This window comes from Dipodomys merriami, unplaced genomic scaffold, assembly GCF_024711535.1.
Source record: "Dipodomys merriami isolate MVZ:Mamm:240054 unplaced genomic scaffold, mDipMer1.0.p SCAF_64, whole genome shotgun sequence".
Taxonomy (NCBI): domain Eukaryota; kingdom Metazoa; phylum Chordata; class Mammalia; order Rodentia; family Heteromyidae; genus Dipodomys; species Dipodomys merriami.
Window position 1 is genome coordinate 4,043,209 of NW_027206224.1, and position 21,659 is coordinate 4,064,867.

Genomic DNA, 21,659 nt, shown 5'->3' on the forward strand with positions numbered 1-21,659 from the left:
TGACACTACAATCAACTATACCACAGCTGGGACTTTTGTTTTTCCTTGGTATGTGTGATTACTGAGCTGACAGGTGAGCAAGAGCCAGGGAGAAATAAAAAGGGAGCCAGAAATGGTGACTCCAACTGGTAATCCTAGCTACTGGACATGGGCAATGGCAGTGTGAGGCATACAGATTCGTTAGATTCTGTCTTCACGAATGGCTGGATGCATTGATGTGTAGCTGGCATCCTAAGTGATTGGAAAAAACGCAAATAAGAGGATTGCAGTGCAGGCTGGCCTAGGCATAAAAAATGAGGCCTTGCTTAGAAATAATCAACATGATAAGGAACTGCTGGGAAGGATGATATTGATACATGCTGGTAGCATACGTAGTGATCCATGGGAAATCAAGTTGACCGGAAGGAACACACACTCACTCTTTTTTTTTTTGTTGGTCGTGGGGCTTGAATTCTGGGCTTGGGTGCTGCACTCTTCAGCTCAAGGCGAGCGCTCTACCACTTAGTGCCACTTACGGCTTTCTAGTGGTTTATTGGAGATAAGAGTTTCACGGACTTTCCTGCCTGGGCTGGCTTTGAACCTCGATCCTCAGATCTCAGCCTCCTGAGTAGCTGGGATTATACGCGTGAGCCACCGACGCCCGGCTCACACTCACTCTTAATGTCACCATGCTTCTGGGAGAATGTGACACAAGGGTCCCCTTGGTGACTGAGGTTGGAGGAGAGGAGTCTGAGACAGGGGAGTGAGTGTTATGGTCTACAGGTGTTCCTCACAAGCGCATGTGTTGGAAATGGAATCCCTAGTTGTGTGGAGGTTGGGCCTTTGGAAGAATTGGGTGGGCTTCTAAGGATGGGGTCCCCCAGGATGACATTAGTGGCTTTATAAGAAGCAGAAGAGACACTTGAACTGGCCAGTTTGCTCTCCTCATGTGATGGCTTCTGTTGTGTTATGATAGTGCTGGAACTGTACTCCTGGACTTCCCTTTAGTCCAAACTATATAAGCTTACTATAGTTCTCTCTCTCTCTCTCTCTCTCTCTCTCTCTCTCTCTCTCTCTCTCTCTCTCTCTCTCTCTCTCTCTCTCTCTCTCTCTCTCTCTCTCCTCTCTCTCTCTCTCACCACAGCACCACTTCTGGCTCTTTCTGTGTATGTGGTACTTGAGGAATTTTTGAAACCCAGGACTTCATGCACGCTAGGCAAGCACTCTACCACCGAGTCACCTTCCCAGCCCGAGCGCACCAGAGTTCTCCTCTTTAGAAAGAACCCTGCCTTTGGGAGGGCCTTATAGTGATAGAAAATCAATTAAGATATAACTGATGAAAGGAGCACAATGTGATCCAACAATGAAAAACAATCAATGTAAAGCCAGCCCCACAAAGAAATGACAACAAATCCAGCATACAGCAATCTGTGTGCCCATGTGGCCCGGGAAGGAAGATTAGACTGGGCCCACATCAAACCCCTCCCCTGAGTGTGTGGGTCATTAACATTTCCTTTACAGACCTGTGTGTTGTTTCTCTGTATGGTGTAGACCCTGAAATTCTTCGTGTGTGTGTGTGTGTGTGTGTGTGTGTGTGTGTGTGTGTGTGTGTGTAACAAAGGGGCTTCAAGATGTCATCTGGTTGGTTGCTTTCTGCACTGTCAAGTCTGATTGTATGGTGATCATGGTAACTGTGGTCCAAAGAAAAGGTCCCCTGCCCCCTTACCCAATGGCGCGCTGAGCTTCGTCCGGGTCTTTGGCCACCACAGTGCCGATCAGAGGTTTCTTCTGGTTCTCCCGCAGCTGGAACTTGTAAAAGTGTTGCTGGAAGACGGGCGGCTCGTCCACGTCGCTGATGTTGATGATGACGCGGGCTTTGCTCCTGCTGGAGATGCTCCCTAGGTACTGCAGGTTGATGGTGGGGTCTGTGGCTTCAATGGTGAACGTATATTGTCGGATGTGTTCATAATCCAGCCGCTGAGAGAGAGAGAGAGGGAGAGGGAGAGAGAGACAGAAAAGTGGTGATATTTGCTGTGAGCCAGGCGGGATCTGTGTGGCCTCCACACGCACAGTGGCCTGGCCCAGGGAGATTTCCAAGGTGACCAGGGAGCTGTCTTCAGCTCATTTCAATTCACTCCCTCGGATGCTATCCAATACTAATGCTCTGGGTCCGGCCCTGATCCAAGCATCTACTGTGGACACACAGTGGATCAGCCTTAGTGCTGCTGTCAAGGAAATCACAGATCAGGTCCTCCTGGGAGCATGTCTTTGCTCAAGAAGCTTCTCTAGGGCTTCTTGCTTAATTCAAATGCCCATTCATCCTTCATGAAGCCAGTGAAGAAAGACCACCAGTGGGCCCCCTCCCCCTGCCCATTACCCATCTGCTTATTCATGAGCTCAGTTTTAGTCCTGTACACGGTTCCTGGAGCTTTCTGGAATCATCTCCCAATAAGCAAATGACACCAAATAAATCTCTGCCCGAGGCTCAGGATCCCCAGTGCTCTGTCTGGCTTGGAGCATTCTCCTTTGACAGCCTCTGGGCCTCCGTCGTGATAGCACGGTGGCTAGCCTCCATACCTTCATGGGCTTGATGATCCCCTTGTTGTGGTCCGCATCTGTCTCGATGGTGAAGGTGTCTCTGTACTCGCCTTGCATGATGCTGTACTTGGTCATCCGGTTTTCAGGCTCATCCGGGTCCTCAACCAACAGGAAGCCCACAGAACTTCCCACACGCACGTCTTCAGGCACCGTGAATACGTACAGGTCTGATGCAAATAGGGCACCCCAAGGGGTCCTGGGTTAATGACGTTAATATGGTATTACCCCTTCCTATGATCTTGTTCATGTATGTGTATGTGTGTGTGTAAGGCATGTATACTGCAGTATACATATACATGTATATTATAACACTGGGGATTGAACCCAGGGCTTTGCATGTGCTAGTACGATGCTCTATCACTGATCAACATCTCCAGCCTTTTTAAAAGATGGAGTGGGTCTCACTATGATTCTCCTGAGCCCTAGATTACAAGCATGCATTACTGCACCCTTCTATCTTCCCATATTTACATATAGATTTTCATATAGATATGCACATTTTTTTGGTTGGTCATGAGATTGAACTCAGGGCCTGGGTGCTGTCCCTGACCTTTTTTGCTCAAGGCTAGTGCTCTACTACTTTGATTCACAGCTCCATTTCCAGGTTTTTAGGTTGTTGATTGAGGTAAGAGTCTCAGGGATTTTCCTTCCCCGGTTCAAAGCCATCTGAGGATCACAGATCTCAGCTTCCTGAACAGCCACCAGCACCTGGCTATTTTCCCATATTTTGACACAGGAAATTGTCATGATAAACTATTGATAACAGCAATTATATTGATGCCCCTTGGGATTCTGGGCCCTAAGGCCAAAAGGCCTGCCTTATCTATTGGTCCATCCACCCAACAAGTAGTCATTGTTAAAGGACTTATTAATTGACAAGAGAGACAAATCTTGTCTTCAGGGAGCTTACAATACACACCAGGCCACTTCAGGAGGACTGGTGTCTTTGGGGTGTCCAGGCCTCTGAATGGCACCTGCAGTTGTGGTTGCAGTGAAGAGAGCCCCTTGACCTTTCCTTCCCACCCACCCAGGGCATGGAGAAAGCTCTTGGTGAGCACTTTTGGAAGAGAATCAGTGTGTGGGTGCAGCCAGGTCCCATTCCTGGCTGTCTCTCAGTTCACTGCGTCACAGGGATTTTTGTGGGTGGGGCTGCGTCTTGCTATATGGGAGAGCTGGCTTCTGATTGCATAGTGTCTGGGTGAAACCGCCCTGTTTTGCACAGTAGGGCTTAGGCACAGTGCCAGTACCATGAGGAGTTTGAGTCCTCTTTGTCCTATAGGAAAACCTGTGCTGGGGCCAGCTGGATGGCCTCTCAAGTGAAGCACAGGCACGGAGGCGGGGTCTCTCCTGCATCTGAATGACTCAGGACCTCAGGTCAACCCTGAGGAGTAGGGAGAGAAAGAGGGATTTGGAGCATTTTCCCCAGAGTCCCAAACTCAGTGAATCTGAATGATCCCAACCAACCCCCTACCCAGCTAGGGTGCCAGGGATGGGGCTCACCCTGAGTGAAGATGGGGAAATTATCGTTGACATCTTTCAGAGTGATCAGCACGGTGGCAGTTCCAGATTCTCCATGGAGACCCTGGGCATCTCGCGCCTCCACCACCACCTCGTACTTAGATTGCCTCTCACGGTCCAAGTTTTTGTTTGTTGTGATAATGAGTCCTGCAAAAGTGTTCCAGGGAGAACCATATTACCCAAAGAGCTTTGAGGCAAATAAAAATGCCCCTGCCTGGCCTAGAAAGAGCCAGAGCTGTCTACAACTCCACTGGCCAAACAGTGTGCTCTGATATTGGTACTACCCACTCAGAACTCTGTGTTTAGAAAGATCATGAGGCCATATCCAGGCTCAGAGTGGGAGAGTGCAGTAATGGATTAGTGATGTCTGCCTTGGTGCACCACAGAATAGTAGTGGCAGCTACCCTCTGTGTTCATTATTCTTCTGAAAGACAGAATGCTCCTGCCTTGCTTCTGGCACTCAGTCCTGGCAGTTTTATTTTTCCTTCTATTTTGCTAAACCAAACTAAATTTGACCTGAGAAAACCTCTGTACTTAGATCCTTCAGTCCCGTAATGAACGGCAACTAAAAACTTAGAGGAGTTAGGCCCAGCCAACCACAGCTAGCCAGTTGTTCTATTTAAATAAGGCAACCATGTATCAGCTGTTTCTGGACCTCCTTTCTGTGTTCTCTAGTTTCCTTTTCCTGTCCGTATGTGCTATCATGATCACCGTATCATCATCCTTATCACTTGCAGTTTCTCTGAACCTGTTTTGGTTCTGGGCCACGCAATTTGTAAATTAAGTTCTACTGAATTCAATTTGTCTCAAGCCTTTCTTGTAGCAGGCCCCACGGGTGTCAGTGTGGCCCTGCTCTGTTCAGGCAGCCTTACCCCAGGTCTCTAGAGGGTGAGTAGCAGTGCTGGGTTTGGCAATCCGAGCTGTCTAAATAAAGAATGGCTACTCAGCGGTCCCTGCTGTCTTATGGTTATGGTTTTGGGGAACAAGTTCCTGATTTTGGTACTGGACTTGAGATATGTCTCAGGCTACCATTGGTTATTTCCTTCTTCCCTGTCTCACCCCTGTCTCAAATCCCAGGCATACTGGGATTTGAATCAGGTCTTTGCACTGGCCAGATAGTCTCTCTATTACTTGAGCCAGTCTCTACCTTGTTTTTGTGTGAAATGTCCATCATTCCATGGGCCAGTGTGGTTCCATGGCTAGTGATACATGTCAGGCTGCCTTGTCCCTCAGCATCGGTGCCTGGAAACTTTCCCCCCTTGCCCTAACCCTTGAGGGTTAGCCACACTGACCAGAATTGTCGATGGCAAAATTCTCATTTCCTTTCAGGATTTGGTACATGACAGAGGCATGGTCGGCCACGGTAGGGTCGTCTGCATCCACGGCGGTGACACGGACGACGGGGGTCCCTGGGGAGAGGAGAGTCCTGGGGTTGCTGCCTGTGATTCTGGTCCCCGTTAGCCCATTTCCAGATGGGGTACTGCTGTCCCCTCATCCCCAGCCCCATGTTTGAAGGACAAGACTTGTGTTTACATCCCCTGGAGAGCCCTAGTAAAGTGTAGTGGCAGTGGGAGGCGGGGTGTGGCGGTCCAGGCAGGTGAATTGTGAACAGGTAGTGTGTGCATGGGTGGGAAAAGGAGGAGAGGATGGCTGATGTGAGGGGTAGAAATTCAAGAAAGCAAGGAACTGTTTTTCCCTGTCCTGCAAGGGTGCATACAAAGGGCTGGAAAGTAAAGGAATACGCCCAGAGGATGACCTTCATCTTCTGGGGTTCTAGGGTTTTGTTTTGTTTTGTTTTGCCAGCATTAGGGCTCAAACTCAGGGCCTGGGTTGCTATCCTCTTAGCTTTCTGTTTCCTTTTTTCCTTTTTTTTTTTTTTTTTTTGCTCCAGGCTGATGCTCTGCCACTTGAGCCACAATACCACTTTTGGCTTTTTGCTGGTTAACTGGAGATAAGAGTTTCTTGGACTTTCCTACCTGGGCTGGCTTTGAACCTTGGTCCTCAGATCTCAGCCTTCTGAGTAGTTAGGATTACAGGCGTGAGCCGCTAGCACCCAGTCATCACCTTCAGTTTTCATAGGGAGGTCTGACCCTAGGGCCCTAGTCAGGGATTGTGGACAGGGATAGAGGGGGACTTTCTTTTCTAGTGCCTCTAGAAATAGGACAGAGGAAGGAATAACTTGCTAAGCTTGGGTCTAGACTGATGACACTTCAGGCCCAGGGCTCAGACCCAGCCTCTACTATATGGTCCCTAGACAGGAATGTGTATATATATAATATGTATATTATATATATTATATACACACATATATATGTGTATATATTACACATAATATATACACATATATACATATGTGTGTATATATTATATATTACATATTATATATGTGTGTATATTATATATATCATATACATATTACCTTGGTGGCATGGCTTGTACTAATTCATATGCAAAGGGCACCCTCTTGGCGTTTCAGGCCTGGGAGTTAAGGGCAATGGGGTGGGGTGAGGTTGTTCCAAAGATCAATGAGATAGATATCTCTGATGGTCAATGCTCAAACTATGATCAGGATCAGGGCTCAGTACGGATCAAAGTTAGAGCTTAATTTTAGGGACCTCTATTTTTCAATTGTATAAAGGGACAAGAGAATCGCAGCAGCCATGGCCCTGAACGCCCTGACTCTTGACCCCCGGCAGTAAGGTGGCTGATGTGAGATCAGAGGCTGGAGAGGAAGGAGGGGGGAGGGGCAGGGACAGGTCCGGGACGTACCCACGGGTGACATCTCGCGGACGGACGCGTTGTACAACCGGTGTGTGAACATGGGCCAGTTGTCGTTGATGTCGTGGACTTTGATGGTGAAGTTGGAAGGAGGCTCGAGGTTCTTGTTGGTGTCCTTGTCCACGATGAGGGCGGTGAGGTGGTACTCTGGAATCTTCTCCCGGTCCAGCCTCTCAAAGGCCTGCACGTCCCCTGTTTCTGAGTTCACCTGGAACACCTTGCCGACAGAGTCTCCTTGGAGCACGTACTTGGCATTCTTCCGGTTCACATTGGAATTGATCTGGGGGAGGGGAGGGAGAGGCACCATGCTGGGAACAGGCAGGGTGGTGGTGCATATGTGCAAGTTGTGTGTGTGCGCATAAGCCTGCACGTAAATGTGCATGTTCTATCCTAGGGATCGAACTCATGCACACTAAACAGGCACATCCCAATTTGAGCTATTCTGCCAGTCTCCTGGTGCACTGCTTATTTCCGAGAATTGCTTTCTTCTTGGGTGGAGCCTGGACCTTGATCTTCCTATTTGTGCTTTCCCAAGTTGCTGGGATGATGAGCTAGGAGAAGTCTTTGATTGAGATGGAGTCTCATGAACTTTTTTCTGGACCAGCCTCCAACTGAGATTCTTCCACTCTCTGCCTCCCAAGTAGCTAGGATTACAGGCATGAGCTACCTTGCCAGGCTGGTACTGAAGTTTTTATTTTTTATTTTTAAACTTGACAAGTTTCTCCAATTGATCACCAGTGAGCAGGTCTTTGCCAAGTCAAGGCACACACCACAGTGCCATCAGTCCCCTAGCATTGCTTAAGGCCTAGAACAGTGTCTGGAATGTAACAGGTGCTCCAAAAAACTTTGTGGTATAAAGAGTTTGAACTTAGAGCTTTGTTCTTGGTAGGCAGGTGCTCTACCACCTAAATCATACCTCCAATCTTTGGGGGTTTTTTGCTTTCTAGTTGGTTTTTCAGATGAGTTTTCATGTTTTTGTCTGAATCTTGCCTTGGATCATGTTCATCCAACTTCTACCTCCTGTCTAGCTGGGATTACACTCATTTAGTACCATACCTGGCTTAGATACTTTTTTTTTTTTTTTTGGTTGGTCATGGGGCTTGAACTATGGGCCTGGGCACTGTCTCTCAGCTCTTCAGGTCAAGGCAAGTGCTCTACTACCTTTTCTGGTTTTCTGATGGTTTATTGGAGATTAGAGTCTCACAGACTTTCCTGACTGGGCTAGCTTCGAACCGTGATCCTTATATCTCAGCCTCCTGAGTAGCTAGGATTATAGGCATGAGACGGGCACCCGGCTGAGATTTTGTTTTTGAGCGGAAGAATACATTTAGTGCTGTTGGAAGGCAAGGGGGATTCTCTCTCTCTCTCTCTCTCTCTCTCTCTCTCTCTCTCTCTCTCTCTCTCTCTCTCTCTCTGTGTCTTCCAAAGTACCTAATCTGTTTGACTTGTTTCCTCATCTGTGAAATGGAGCTATGACAGTTTCTGAGGTTCTGAGGTTGAGTTGCTCTAAGGCATGGAGTTGTACTTTTCAAAATGAGCCCAGGAAATCTTGATCTTTTCTGTTGTTCCAGGAACCAGGAAGTTCCCGCAGGTTGTGTGCTGGGGCCAGTTTTATATTGGCATGGCTCTTGAGATTCAACTGAAAAGTTCAGTATTCTCTCCGAGCTGGCTGTTAAACACAGCTGTTACGTTAACAATTGAACCACATACACTTAGGAGCCAATAAAGCCTTAAACACAAAGGTCAACAAATATTAAGAATTTATCACTGGCTAATGATCCTTGCATTCCACCACCGTCTTGAGATGTTCGCCGCCTTCAGCGTGAGTATACTGGCAGTGGTGGCGGTACTAAGTGGGGATGTGTCTTGTCCCAACTCTGCCCTCAGGGAGGCCCTTTCGCAGCTTAAAACAGCTGCAAAGACAGCGTTTACACTGTGGAAATTGGCAGATGCTGTGCAGCAGGCTGGCTTCGCCTGCGGGCCTGTTGTCAAATATTTAGCAGCATTTCTGCTGCTGGTCAATTTACTTTGGGGATGGTCATAAAATGTCTTCTTTTTGGAGATTTACTGTGCCCAATCTTACAGAAAAGAACTCCCATGAGCCTCATTTAACCCAGAATTTTCCACCATTCTTATAATACCGAGACATTTTTTTCCCCCTTGTAACACATACTATTAGTGTCCCAAAGAATAAAATGTAGAGAATAATGTGTCAAGGCCCTTCCATTGAACACATCTTTTTTCTTTTTTCTTTTGCTGGTCCTGGGGCTTGAGCCTCTGCTCTGGGCTCCAGGCTAGCACTCTATCACATGAGCCACAGTACCATTTCTGGCTTTTTCTGTGTATGTGGTACTGAGGAATTGAACCTAGGACTTATGCAAGCACTCTACCACTGAGCCAACATTCCCAGCCCACTGAACACATCTCTCAGTAAATGCTGGCTATTATTAATGATAAAATCACAAGTTAAGGGCCATTAGAAGGTCAGGACTGTTGAACATTCTGTTCATAAAAAAATTCTTAGATAATATCAAGACCATAAGAGAATGGTATCTCAGTCACACAAACTAGTACTCTTCTAGAAGGTTAGAATGAGTAGATGTTAATAGAAAAAAATATAAATTTGAGGTGACCGCCCCCATGGTGGGGACACAACACATGCAGACACTATCCTGACTCTGAGGACTGAGCTTGGACTCCTAGGGATGGCAGGATGTGGGGTTCAGATGCAGTAAGGGTTCATGGACAAGCTGGGGGGGAGAACCAAGAGAGGCTGCAGTTTCAGGGAGAAAGTGGGAGGTTCCAGAAGGCTACGATCCAATCCCATGAGGTCTAGAAAGTGTTCTTAGGACTTTAGCAGTTATTGGAACCCCTGGGGGCAAGAAATGGCAGCTAGGGCATGGGGCTGAGAAGCAGGAGAAGGTGAAGGCAGTGGGACTAGAAGGGAGGACACTCTGCCTGGAGGAGGAAGAGGGGAGGGACGGGGTCCATGGCTGGTTACCGCGAGCACCCTGGGGGCACAGCTTGAGGCTCGTAAGGAGGATTCAATGCCCTGTGGTCAGGATGCAACAGCTAGGTGGGGCCAGAAGCGATTCCTTACTTCTTCAGGGACCTTGGGAACCAGGAGGAGGCTTAGCTTGGGGCCCTGTGGGACTCGTCCAGATTGCAGTGAGATGCTTGTCTTTACTGGGTTTTGGGGTATGTGATGGGACCATCAGGCAGTGATGCTAGGAGGTGGTGAATCAGAGGGTGGCGGGAACTGGAGCAGTAAAGAGTTTGTGGGTATCTAAGTTTCTTTTTGCTTCCCCCAATTTTCCTTCAATAGATGATTGACTGATGGATTGATTTTGGTGCCGGCACTAGGGCTTGAATTCAGCGCTTGGGTGCTGCCCCTTAGCTTTTTCTCTTGAGGCTGGTGCTGTGCCATTTGCATGTCAACACCCCTTCCGGTTTGTTACTGGTTAATTGGAGATAGGAGTTCTCACGGATTTTACCATTCAGGCTAGCTCTGAACTGTGATCCTCAGATCTCAGTTTCCTGAGTAGCTAGGATTACAGATATGAACTATTGGTGCCTGGCTCGACTTTATGTTATTTATTTAATTTGTTTTTTGCTGGTCCTGGGGCCTGAACTCAGGGCCTGGGCTCTGTCCCTGAGCCTCTTTGTGCTCAAGGCTAGCACTTTACCACATCAGCCACAGTGCCACTTCTGGCCTTTTCTGTTTCTGTGGTACTGAGGAATCAAACCCAGGGCTTCATGCATGCTAGGCAAGCACTCTACCACTAAACCACACTCCCAGACCCTCAATTATATATATATATATATATATATATATATGATACTATACAGAGGGGTTACAGTTACATGAATAAGGTAATGAATACACTTCCTATCAAGCATTGTTACCCCCTCCTTTGTTTTTCCCCTACCGTCCCTCCCCAAGATGTAAAGTTCATTTTCAAGGTAGTGTCTTGTACATCTCATTGTTACAATGGACCCACCTATATCCTTGGTTCAGCTTGTTATTTCCCTTCCCCTCCCCAAATTAGAAAAATGTATATACAAGATGCAGGGCACCGGAATCAAATACAGTGAAAACAAGGGTTATACTATGGAGGAAGAACATATCAAAGAAACAAAAAAAAAATCACACAGTATATTGTAAGTACATTTGAAATAACATCAACAGAGATAAAAACTCTTGTATCCCTATCTTGGGGCTCATTTTGCTTAGCATCATCTTGTATGGTCATATGTACATAGCTTTTGACCTTTTCTGCTTGTCCTAGACATATACTAGTTATTGCAAGTAAGGGAAACCATGGGACCTATGTTTCTTTGGGTCTGGCTTACTTCACTTAATATGATTTTTTCCAAGTCTTTCCATTTCCTAACAAATGGGGCGATACCATTCTTTCTGATGGAGGCATAGAATTCTAAGTGTATATATACCACATTTTCTTGATCGATTCATCTACTGAGGGGCATCTGGATTGGTTCCATATCTTAGCTATGGTGAATAATGCTGCAATAAACATAGTTGTGCTGGTGGCTTTAGTATGGCTTTGTCAATTTTATTTTAGATTTACAGAGAAATTGAGAAGGAAGTCCCTAGAGTTCTTACATGCTTACTCCTCTTTTCCCCTAACTGTGCCATACATTAGTAGTACATTCACTATAATAAGGAAATCAATAATGGCACATCATTATTAACTAAAGTTCAAAGTTTCCCTTCCTTCCTTCCCTCCTTCTCTCCTTCCTTCCTTCCTTCCTTCCTTCCTTCCTTCCTTCCTTTCTTTCTTTCTTTCTTTCTTTCTTTCTTTCTTTCTTTCTTTCTTTCTTTCTTTCTTTCTTTCTTTCTCTCTCTCTCTCTCTTTCTTTCTCTCTTTCTTTCTTTCTTTCTTTCTTTCTTTCTTTCTTTCTTTCTTTCTTTCTTTCTTTCTTTCTTTCTTTCTTTCTTTCTTTCTTTCTTTCTGTCTCTTGCCCTTCCTTCCTTCCTTCCTTCCTTCCTTCCTTCCTTCCTTCCTTCCTTCCACCTTTCTACCTTTCTACCTTTCTTGGTTGTGGGGCTTGAATTCAGGGCCTGGGCACTGTGCTTGAGCCTCTTTGTATTCAAGGCGAGCACTCTACCACTTGAATCACAGTACTACTTCCAGTTTGGAGTAGTTAATTGGAGATAAGAGTCTCATGGGCGCTTTCCTGACTGGGCTAGCTTCGAACCGTGATCCTCAGATCTCAGCCTCCTGAGTAGCTAGGATTACAGGCATGAGCGACTAGTGCTCAGTCAAAGTTTCTTTTTTTAAAAAAAGATTTGCATTACTGGAGTTTGAACTCAAGGCTTTCAGTTCAATTGCTAAGCAAATGCTTTACTATTTGAGCCATGCCTCAATTCTCTCTTTTTTCTTTTTAGTTAGGTTCTCCAGTTTTTGCTTAAGTCATTCTTGAACAATGATCCTCCCTGTTCCTGACTCCCTTGTAGCTGAGATGACAGATGTGAGCCACAGCACTCTGCTTCACATCTCATTTAATCTTGTTTCTGTTCCTTGAGATTGTGATCCTCATGTTCTCAGTCTCCCGCGTGTCTAGGATTACAGGCATGACACATAGGCATCCAGATAACATGTGGACCAAATGTGGCTCCTCTTGCCTGGGACCCCATTCCAGGACCCAGGTAGGGTGGCATTGTTGGTCACATGTCCTCCAGACACAGTCTGGTGAGTCGCTGGCTTGATTGTCTTAAGTTTTTCTAACTTGGGACAAATCTCAACCCACAGATTGTCCCCGGGGCCTGCCTTTTTCCTCCGAAGGTGACTCATGGGAATCTACTGGGAATGATGTAGGTGAGTGATGACATTTTCCTCTCTGACATAGGACTCACATGTGCATTGGCCGTCTGGAGCCCTGGGTTCTCCTGGGGTTCACACGTGACCCTGACTGGTGTTTTCCTCTCTGGCTGGCCAGCCAGAAGAGTCCCTGGACACAGGCCCGTGTGGGTGGGGCTGGGAGAGGTCATTCTCAATTGGTCCCATTCACTTCCTTTGGCTCTGGGGGCATTTCTGTTGGCAAGGCAAGTTCTTCCCACCCAAAGGTCCTTGCCAGCCTGCTTCTCTGTCACCAAGGGGTGCTCATCACTGCCATTATATGGGGGTTCTTTCCCCAGTGCTGGCCAGGATGCCAGAGGAGCAGGCAAACACTGTTAAGATCAGGTAAACACTGTCACTAGCTAGAGAGTCAATATTTTTGGCTTGGTAGCCACATCCACGTTGTCACAGCTATTCATCCCTGACATTCTACCAGGAAAGCAGCCACGGACAATTTGCTAATGAATGGAGGTGACTGTGTTCCAATAAAACTTCAGTGACAAATCCAGGGAGGGGGCCAGATTTGGCTTCAATTACAGATCACTGCTTAGACCCCTGACTCCATGAGGATGGGGACTACACCTGTCTTTGCCTGATGCTGTTTTCACAGTACCCAGTCTAGGCTTATAGCTGTCCATCCTTCCTCCTGTGTGTTTGATCTGCTCGCTTTCTTTCTTTCTTTCTTTCTTTCTTTCTTTCTTTCTTTCTTTCTTTCTTTCTTTCTTTCTTTCTTTCCTTCCTTCCTTCCTTCCTTCCTTCCTTCCTTCCTTCCTTCCTTCCTTCCTTTCTTTCTTTCTTTCTTTCTTTCTTTCTTTCTTTCTTTCTTTTTGTCTAGTCGTGGGGCCTGAACTCTGGGCCTGAGTGCTGTCCCAGCTAGCTCAAGGCTAGCACTCTACCACTTGAGCCACAGCGCCACTTTCGGCTTTTTTTCTTTTTACTTATGTGGTGCTGAGGAATTGAACCCAAGGCCTCATGCATGCAAGGCAAGCACTATACCACTGAGCCAACTTCCCAGTCCCTCTTTCTTTTTTGTTTTATTTTTTTAGGGCTGATCCTAGGGCATGAACTCAGGGCCTGAGCACTGTCCCTAAGTTTTTTGCTCAAGGCAGGTAGTGTTCTACCACTTGAGCCACAGCTCTAGACTTTCCTGCCTAGTCTGGCTTTGAATTGTGGTCCTTAGACCTCAGCCTCCTGAGTAGCTAGGGTGATAGGCATGGTACTCAGCTTGGTCTAGTATTTCTTACAGTGGAAGTTTAAGTTCCAAGAAGCTGACATGGTGAGATTTTAATACACTCAGAACTTCTTTCCTTATATCAGAATTTCAAAACTACCTGCTTCATTTATCTGTTACCATGTGTGAAATTCCATCACAAGAACCATTCCAATGAATTAGAGTGGATGGTTTTGATACCCATGGCCAGTCTTCAGGGTGGAAAAATGTAACACTCAGTTTCAAGCTCTTAGAAGATGGCTTTGGGCTGGTCACATTAGAGGGGGATAAAGTGTGGATCAGAGTCCTTGGCAGTGTCCTGCACAACGTTTAGGCACTTTAGGACAAGTGTCCTGGAATTTAGAGTTGTGTGAGGTCACAGGGAAAGCGTTGTTATTGTTTGATACAGGGCCTCTCTCTGCAGTTCAGACTGGCCTGAACTTCTTAGGCTCTTGCCTCAGCCTCCTGAGTTCTGGAATTACAGGCATGGGTCATCATGCCCTGCTGAAAAGCGTTTTTGAGGAGGTTTAAAGCCTACTTCAAGAATAGTGAACTATGGCCTGGATGATCAATCGTGTCACCAGCACAATTTGGTAGAAGGCGACTGAGTCCTTTTTCTTGATCTCTCAGGAGGAAACTTTGAATGGAAGTCTTAGCTCATTTGGACCTAAGTCCTAACTAGCCAGATTGGCCCCTTGGCTTGAGCATGGCCTGGCCCTGGCCAGGTCTGGGAGAACACAGACCATACTGTTCTCTCTCCCTTCCACCATCATGATCTCCATCATCATCACCACAACTGTCACCATACTACACCATCACCTCCATGACCACCACTGTTACTACCTTCTCTATCACTGTCCCTCTCATTACCACCTGTGCTAGTCAGCTTGCTGTTGTTGTAACAAAATACCTGAGATAATGAACTGAAAAGGAGGAAAGGTTTGTTTTGGTTTATGGTTGACTGGACCCCACTGCTTGGGGCCTGTAGCAATGTAGAACATTACATGTGGTGGAGGAAGTGAGTTCATTTCATCATAGCTAGGAAGAAAAGGGAAGGCGCTGGTATAGGGCTTGGACCCCTAGATTCTCTTGCAGGGTATATTATCAATTATCTAACTTCCTTCCACTGGGCCCCACTTCCTAAGGCTTCTGCTACCTCCCATTAGCACTCCAGGCTGGCAAGAAAGTCTTTAACCCATGGCCTTTGTGAGGACATGCAGGATCCAAACCATAACATTCTGTTTCTGGTCCCCCAAAGCTCATCTCCATCTCACAAGGTGACGTGCATTTAATTTCTCTCTGAATCAAGAATCCAAGTCTAAAATCTCCTCCGAGACTCAAGGCAAATGCTTATCTGTGAGCCTCTGTAAAAATCAAAATCAAGTCACGTGCTTCCAAGATATAACAGCACAGGGCAAACATTCTCATTCCAAGAATAAGGACTAGAAAGCAAGGATGGACCAAAAGCAAGGTGGAAATCCATCAGGGAAAACATTGGATTCTGTAGCTCTATGTCCTGTATCTGGGACTAGGAGATGTGACATGAGCTCAAAAGGGCCTGGGTAGCTGTGTCTTATAGCCTACATGGCCTCTTTCTTGGGCTGGTTCTGCTCACTCCCTGTGGCTTTCTTCATTAGGCTTTCTATGTTCCTGGCATCTTTAACTTCCTGGGGTCCCCAATATAGCACCAGCCTCACAGCTTTCTATCCCTACCCTGTGAGGGACTGACAGCAATTCCTAGGTGATAGACTGGGTGCTGAGCTGCCTGGAACTTTCTTTGCCAGAGAAAACCTTAAACTCAGCCTCTTACAATGTCTGAGGGCACGAACAAAATGTAGACAAGTTCTTTGCTAGAAGGTAGCTTTGAGTCCAGTTCCCTGTAGAGTCCTCCTCTTCACCTGAAACTGCATGAGGCAGTGTGTGTTGACTCTCTTCTTTCTTACCGGCATCCTGGCCTTTTGAGTTCCCACCAGAATTACCACCCATCAATCCCCACTGATGGCATGCTAAGCCTTTTCCAGCCCATGTCTTCAAACGTTTCCAATTTCTTCATGTGAACAAACCTTCCCACTACTCAGAACCAATGATCTGTGTTAGTGTTCCCTTGCAATGGCAAAATACCTGAGGTAATCGACAGACTGGAAGGAAGGATTTATTTTAGCTCACGGTTTTAGTTAATGATGGATTAGCCCCATGGTCTGGGCCTGGGGAAGGCAGAATGTCACAGTGGCATGTGTGTGGTGGAGCAAAGTGGTTCACCTCATGTTATCAGTGAGCAGGTGCATAACTGGGACCTCTTTCCAGGAGGCTCACGTCCTAAGCGCCCTACCATTCTTCACCACTCCACAGGCTCCACAAAGCCTTTCACACATAGGGACACTTAAACCTAGACTGAAACACTCTGTCACTCTCTTCTTTACTATCACTGCCACATCATCATCACCACCATTATCACCACCCTTCCCATCACCATTACCACCATATCTACTCTTTTCCTCCCTTTACTATCACTATCCCCACCATCATCACCACGCTTATCATCACCTCTCCTGGCTTTCTCTTCCCCGTCGCCACCACCTTCACCTCTGTCCCCATCCTCATCTGCCTCAGTTTCCCCTTCACCACTACCACCACCACCATCAACACTCTCACTTTTCCCTTCCCTTCCCTTCACCATCACCCTTACCACCCTGATTATTCCCTCCCTCACCTCCTCCCTCCTCCCCTTCCGCCATCACCCCTGCCTCTCGGAGCACTCATCTTCACCCCTGCCCCCCTCCCCTGGTCTATCACCTTCAGCGGCCCTTGGCCTCCCCTCCTGGGGCCCAAACCTTACCTTGCCCACGTGGTGGGGCAGTGAGGTGTTCTTCTCTTCTTCGATGTGCATCTGATTCCAAATCCAGTCTCTCTTCTGGCGTCGATGGGCGGGCGGCAAGCTGAGGCCATCCCCATGGGGAGGGTTTGGGTCCGCCATGGCTGCTGCCACCAGCAGGCCCAGGTAGGTACTCAAAGTAGCCACCAGCATAGTGGACCTCGGTGTCCTCCTAGTAGGCACAGATCTGAGAATGAGGAGACACTAATCAGGGCATGGTGACCACTGCCCTCAGGGTGAGCTGCTCCCCAGGAGGATGGAACACTCTTCATCCGTCCCTTCCTCCACTGTTATCCTACTGACACCCCATTCCTGACCCAGTGAGCCCCCTCCACACCCTGGTCTAGGGCAGGGAGGCAGGCCATAGACGGTTCATATTATGTAAAAGTGGGCTGGGGTGGGAGCCAGTACACAGAGGCCAGAGCCCCAGGAAGTGGGGTGTGTAGAAGAGGGGGCAGTGCCAGTGCTGATGGTCTCTCACAGAGTACCCCGCAGGGAGCAGCCTGGTTACTGACATCTTTACAGATGGGGAAACTGAGACCCTGAAGGGTTCAGTCCAGCCTAGAGTTAAGTGTGTATGTGTGGGGTGGGGTTAGGACTTCCTAACTTTCTGACTCTATCTATCTATCTATCTATCTATCTATCTATCTATCTATCTATCTATCTATCTATCTATCTATCTATCTATCTATCTATCTATCTATCTCTGTCTCTGTCTCTCTGTCTCTGTCTCTCTGTCTCTCTCTCTCTCATCATTCAGTCTTTCAAGGAGTCCTCAAGGTGGATGCTGCAACCACAGCTCTGGTGTACAAATGGGCTGAGAAAGGGAGTCTAGCCACATTCCTGAGGTCCCTGACAGTCAGGAGCAGAGGAAAGACTTGAACTAAGTCTGTTCTGAATCAAATGTTCTTTCTGACTGCCTTCCCTGGTCCCAGTGGCTGCTACGATAAGATATTAAAGCTCCTTTAAGTTCATAGAAGGCTCCCCCCTTTCCCAGTTGGCTCGAACACCTCTTTGCAGTTTTTGGGCCCTGCAGTCTTCGGGAAGAACACCCCCACAATATCTTAACCCAGTGGATGGAGTCCATAAGAAGGGGTGAAAAGCTGGGTTCATAAGACGGGCTTCCTAATTTCTAGGCACAATGCAAATGTAGAAATGAGCTAGCCATCATTCGCATGCTAGGCAAGGGCTATATGACTGAGCTACAGAACCCTCAAACCTTCTCAAGCCTCCAAGAGAATAGTAAACCAAGCCTGGGGCCCTATGGAAGTGCTGGCAATGTGCCCACACAGGTTTCACACTCTCAAAGGCAACTAACTCTAGAGGTTAGTAATATGGATTGCCCATAGAGTGAAGTCTGGTTTCATCCCTGAACCCCAGGAGCAAGGATTTCCTTGTCCACACCAGGCCTCCTCAGGCCTTGTCCCATCTGTGCGGGGACCCCCTTCCCCCCCACTGCCCCGTTGTCATGTTACTGACCTGCAGCTTCTCGAAAGGTACAAGGGATGGAGTGGGAAGCAGTGATGGACTGGAGAGACTCACAAGGTCTCCTGGAGACTGGGAGGGAGGGAATGGCCACCTCCCCCTCTGTCCCTTGCCCCACCCAAGGGAGGGCTGGCCTGTGTACATCACAGGAAATTTCTAAACTCTAGTAACATTTCCTCTGGTGCCCTGGCGCCAGGGTGTTGGGGCGAGGGGGACCAGCTAACCTCGGAGTCTGCTGACTTTAGCAGTCAGTGCTCCTGCCCTTGGGCTCTGTCTTAGACTCTGAAGGAAGTGGCTTCCTCAAGTCTAGAAATAAGTCTGGATGGGCCCAGAAGGCAGGTGTAGGTTGCCTGCCCCAGGCCCCTACTTCCTCAGCCTTTGACCAGAGAAGGTCCTGATGGAAGAAATCTGGGGGCCCTTGGAATGGGGGGGGGCGGCGCTCCAGGCAGGAGGAAGGAGAGAACAAAAGAAAAAGGAGGGAGGGGGAGGCTGGAAGTCCTGGCCAGGAAGTCTGTCCTGACTCAGGGAGGCGTCTGGAGTCACCCCTGACCCCACCTGGCCAGCCACAGGCACAGTGGCTCATTTCCTTCTTTTCCTTCTTGGCTCAGAGAGAAATCACAGGTTTTGGGTCTTTGGATCTCCCTCCAGTGAGAGACAAGTGGGAAAGGGGAAAGCAGAACAAGTGGAAGGGAAATGGAGAAGCAGCGAGGAGGGCGGGCGGAGCTCCCAGGTCTGGCTAGGATCTGGTGAGAGCTGCGCTGAGGCTGCTGTATGTCTATGTCTGGGCTTCACTGGGGTGCAGCGGGGGTGGGGAGGGTGAGGGGGGGTGGGGGCGTGGGGGGGGAGAGAGACAGAGAGACAGAGGGAGAGGGAGGGAGAGGGAGGGAGAGGGAGGGAGAGGGAGAGAGACAGAGACAGAGAGATAGAGAGACAGAGACAGAGAGAGACAGAGGGAGAGGGAGGGAGAGGGAGGGAGAGGGAGGGAGAGGGAGAGGTAGAGGGAGAGAGACAGAGACAGAGAGATAGAGAGACAGAGAGACAGAGACAGAGAGAGACAGGGAGAGGGAGGGAGATGGAGGGAGAGGGAGGGAGAGGGAGGGAGAGAGAGAGAGACAGAGACAGAGAGATAGAGAGACAGAGAGACAGAGACAGAGGGAGAGGGAGGGAGAGGGAGAGGTCGAGGGAGAGAGACAGAGACAGAGAGATAGAGAGACAGAGAGACAGAGAGAGACAGAGAGACAGACAGACAGAGACAGAGACAGACAGAGAGACAGAGACAGAGAGGGGGAGAGAGACAGAGACAGACAGAGACAGAGAGACAGAGAGAGAGACAGAGGGAGAGGGAGGGAGAGGGAGAGGGAGAGGGAGAGAGAGACAGACAGAGATAGAGAGACAGACAGACAGACAGACAGAGACAGAGAGACAGAGAGAGACAGAGACAGAGAGAGGGAGAGAGGCAGAGCAGAGAGGCAGAGACAAAGAGGAAGGGGGGGACAGAGAGAGAGAGAGAGAGGGACAGAGAAAGATAAAGACAGAGACAAGAGAGACAGAGAAAGGCAGAGAGCCAGAGCCAGAGAGAGAGGCAGAGAGGGAGAGACAAGCAGACAAGGACTGAGAGACCGAGAAGGAGGGAGAGATGAAGAACTGCCCTGGAGCAGTGTGTGCAGCTCACCTGTGGGAAATTAGGATCCTAAACAAGTGGGAATTCAAACGAGTCACAGCAGCTGTGTGCTGCCTATAATCCCAGCTACTTAGGAGGCTGAGACTTGAGGACTCTTATCTCCAATGAACTACTAAAACAACAACAACAACAGATCTGGAAATGTTGCTGTGGCTCCACGTGGTAGAGCAGTAGCTTTCAACACCAAAGCTCAGGATCAGTGCCTAGGATCTGAATTGAAGCCCTGGGACTGGCACCAAAAAGAAAAAAAGGGTCACAGCTGAGAGTGAGGGTGAATGGTTGAGACATGGAGACCCCCTAGGGGAATCGTGTTGTTGTTGTTGACACAGGACAGAAGCTCAGGTCGGTAGCATGTGGGGCCAGTGCCCTCTGGGTGCCAGCCCACTCAGAGCCGTTCAAACCGACAGCTGGGCATCATCTGTAAGGCCCATAGGAAGGGAGTTTCCAGGCTGATACCCCAAGAAGTCCCCTGAGCTCACCTAGGAAGCAGCAGAGGGTTGTGAAGGGTTTCCCAGGGCTGGCAGCAGCCATTAGCACAAAGAAGAAGGCATGAGCAGGGTCAGTTCATAGATCTCAGGCTACGGCCATGGGGCTCACGGTGTGTGTGTGTGTGTGTGTGTGTGTGTGTGTGTGTGTGTGTGTGTGTCTGTCTGTCTGTCTGTCTGTCTGACTGTCTGTCTATACTAGGGATTGAACTCAGAGCCTTGTACTCTTTCACTTCCACTTCCATCCTTTCGCTGGTTAATTGGAGATAAGGATCTCACAGACATCTCTGCTGGAGTCTGAATCCTCAGATCTCAGTCTCCTGCCTAGCTAGGATAACAGGTGAGAGCTATTGAGCTTGGGGACCGGATAGTGTAGTTCCATTGGTGTCTCACACTAGAGCCAGGAGCGTGTCCAGGGGCGGGGATGAGGGCGAGGATGGGCTGGGGGTAGATTGAAGGTGGGGATGGACCTGGGGCTGAACAGGACCTGGGCCCTGAGCCCCTCTCCTGGCACATCTCATTCAATCCTTGCAACAGCTCTGTCAAGGTGGTAGCCCTGCTGTACAGGTCAGGAAATGGAGGCTCAGGCGGGTGAAGTGAGCCATCCCAGGCCACACTGCAGCTAGAGCTGGGGGATTTCCACCCCCAAATAGTGCTTCCTGCATCACCTCTGTCTCTGTCTCTGATGATGGATCCTTACATGTAACAGTCATCAACTCTTCCCAAGGCTTGGTTTTCTGAGATTAGCCCCTCCCTTTTCATGTTGTTCCCAGAATCCTCCAGGACCAGGGAAGGATCATGCCAGACCCATAGATGAAGGGGATGGAGACTCAGAGACTCAGCTCCTAAGAGATAGATGTGGGCTGTGACTGACGTCTCCTCAGTCCTGAGGCCTTACTATACACATCCTTGGGCTGGAATCTGGGGACCGAAGGGTGACTCTAAAGGCAGTCAGTCGCTGGTTGCTGGAAGAGGTGGCTCTTTTTTCCTGCTGTTCTTTGGTACTGGGCTGAGTCACCACCAGATTTCCCTCATGGGATCTTAATTCCAGGGAGCCCCTACACCCACAGACCTGTGACATAGTCTCTCCCCTTTTCCTGGATTCAAATGATGCATCTTTGCTTTTCTGAAGCCCTCTTGGGAGCCTTAAGGTGACAAAGTCACTTAAATGAATGCTCATGACTCGCTAGTC

The 21,659-nt window shown here is 48.4% G+C and overlaps 1 protein-coding gene across 2 annotated transcripts in view; it reads right to left on the minus strand.

The window, feature by feature from the left end:
- LOC138815452 (cadherin-5-like) overlaps nt 1-21,659 on the minus strand; it is a 36,853-nt gene that overhangs the window by 10,363 nt on the left and 4,831 nt on the right. Inside the window, exons 1-7 of one of the 2 annotated variants that reach the window (XM_070004885.1) lie at nt 18,296-18,333; nt 16,781-17,003; nt 6,865-7,153; nt 5,388-5,504; nt 4,078-4,242; nt 2,557-2,744; nt 1,706-1,956 (exon numbers count right to left, since the gene is read on the minus strand). In XM_070004885.1, coding sequence (XP_069860986.1) covers nt 1,706-1,956; nt 2,557-2,744; nt 4,078-4,242; nt 5,388-5,504; nt 6,865-7,153; nt 16,781-16,969 — 1,199 coding nt within the window. In that variant the 5' untranslated portion in view covers nt 16,970-17,003; nt 18,296-18,333. Of the gene's footprint in view, nt 1-1,705; nt 1,957-2,556; nt 2,745-4,077; nt 4,243-5,387; nt 5,505-6,864; nt 7,154-16,780; nt 17,004-18,295; nt 18,334-21,659 lie in introns of those variants that run through there. The other variant, XM_070004884.1, reaches the window with a different exon arrangement.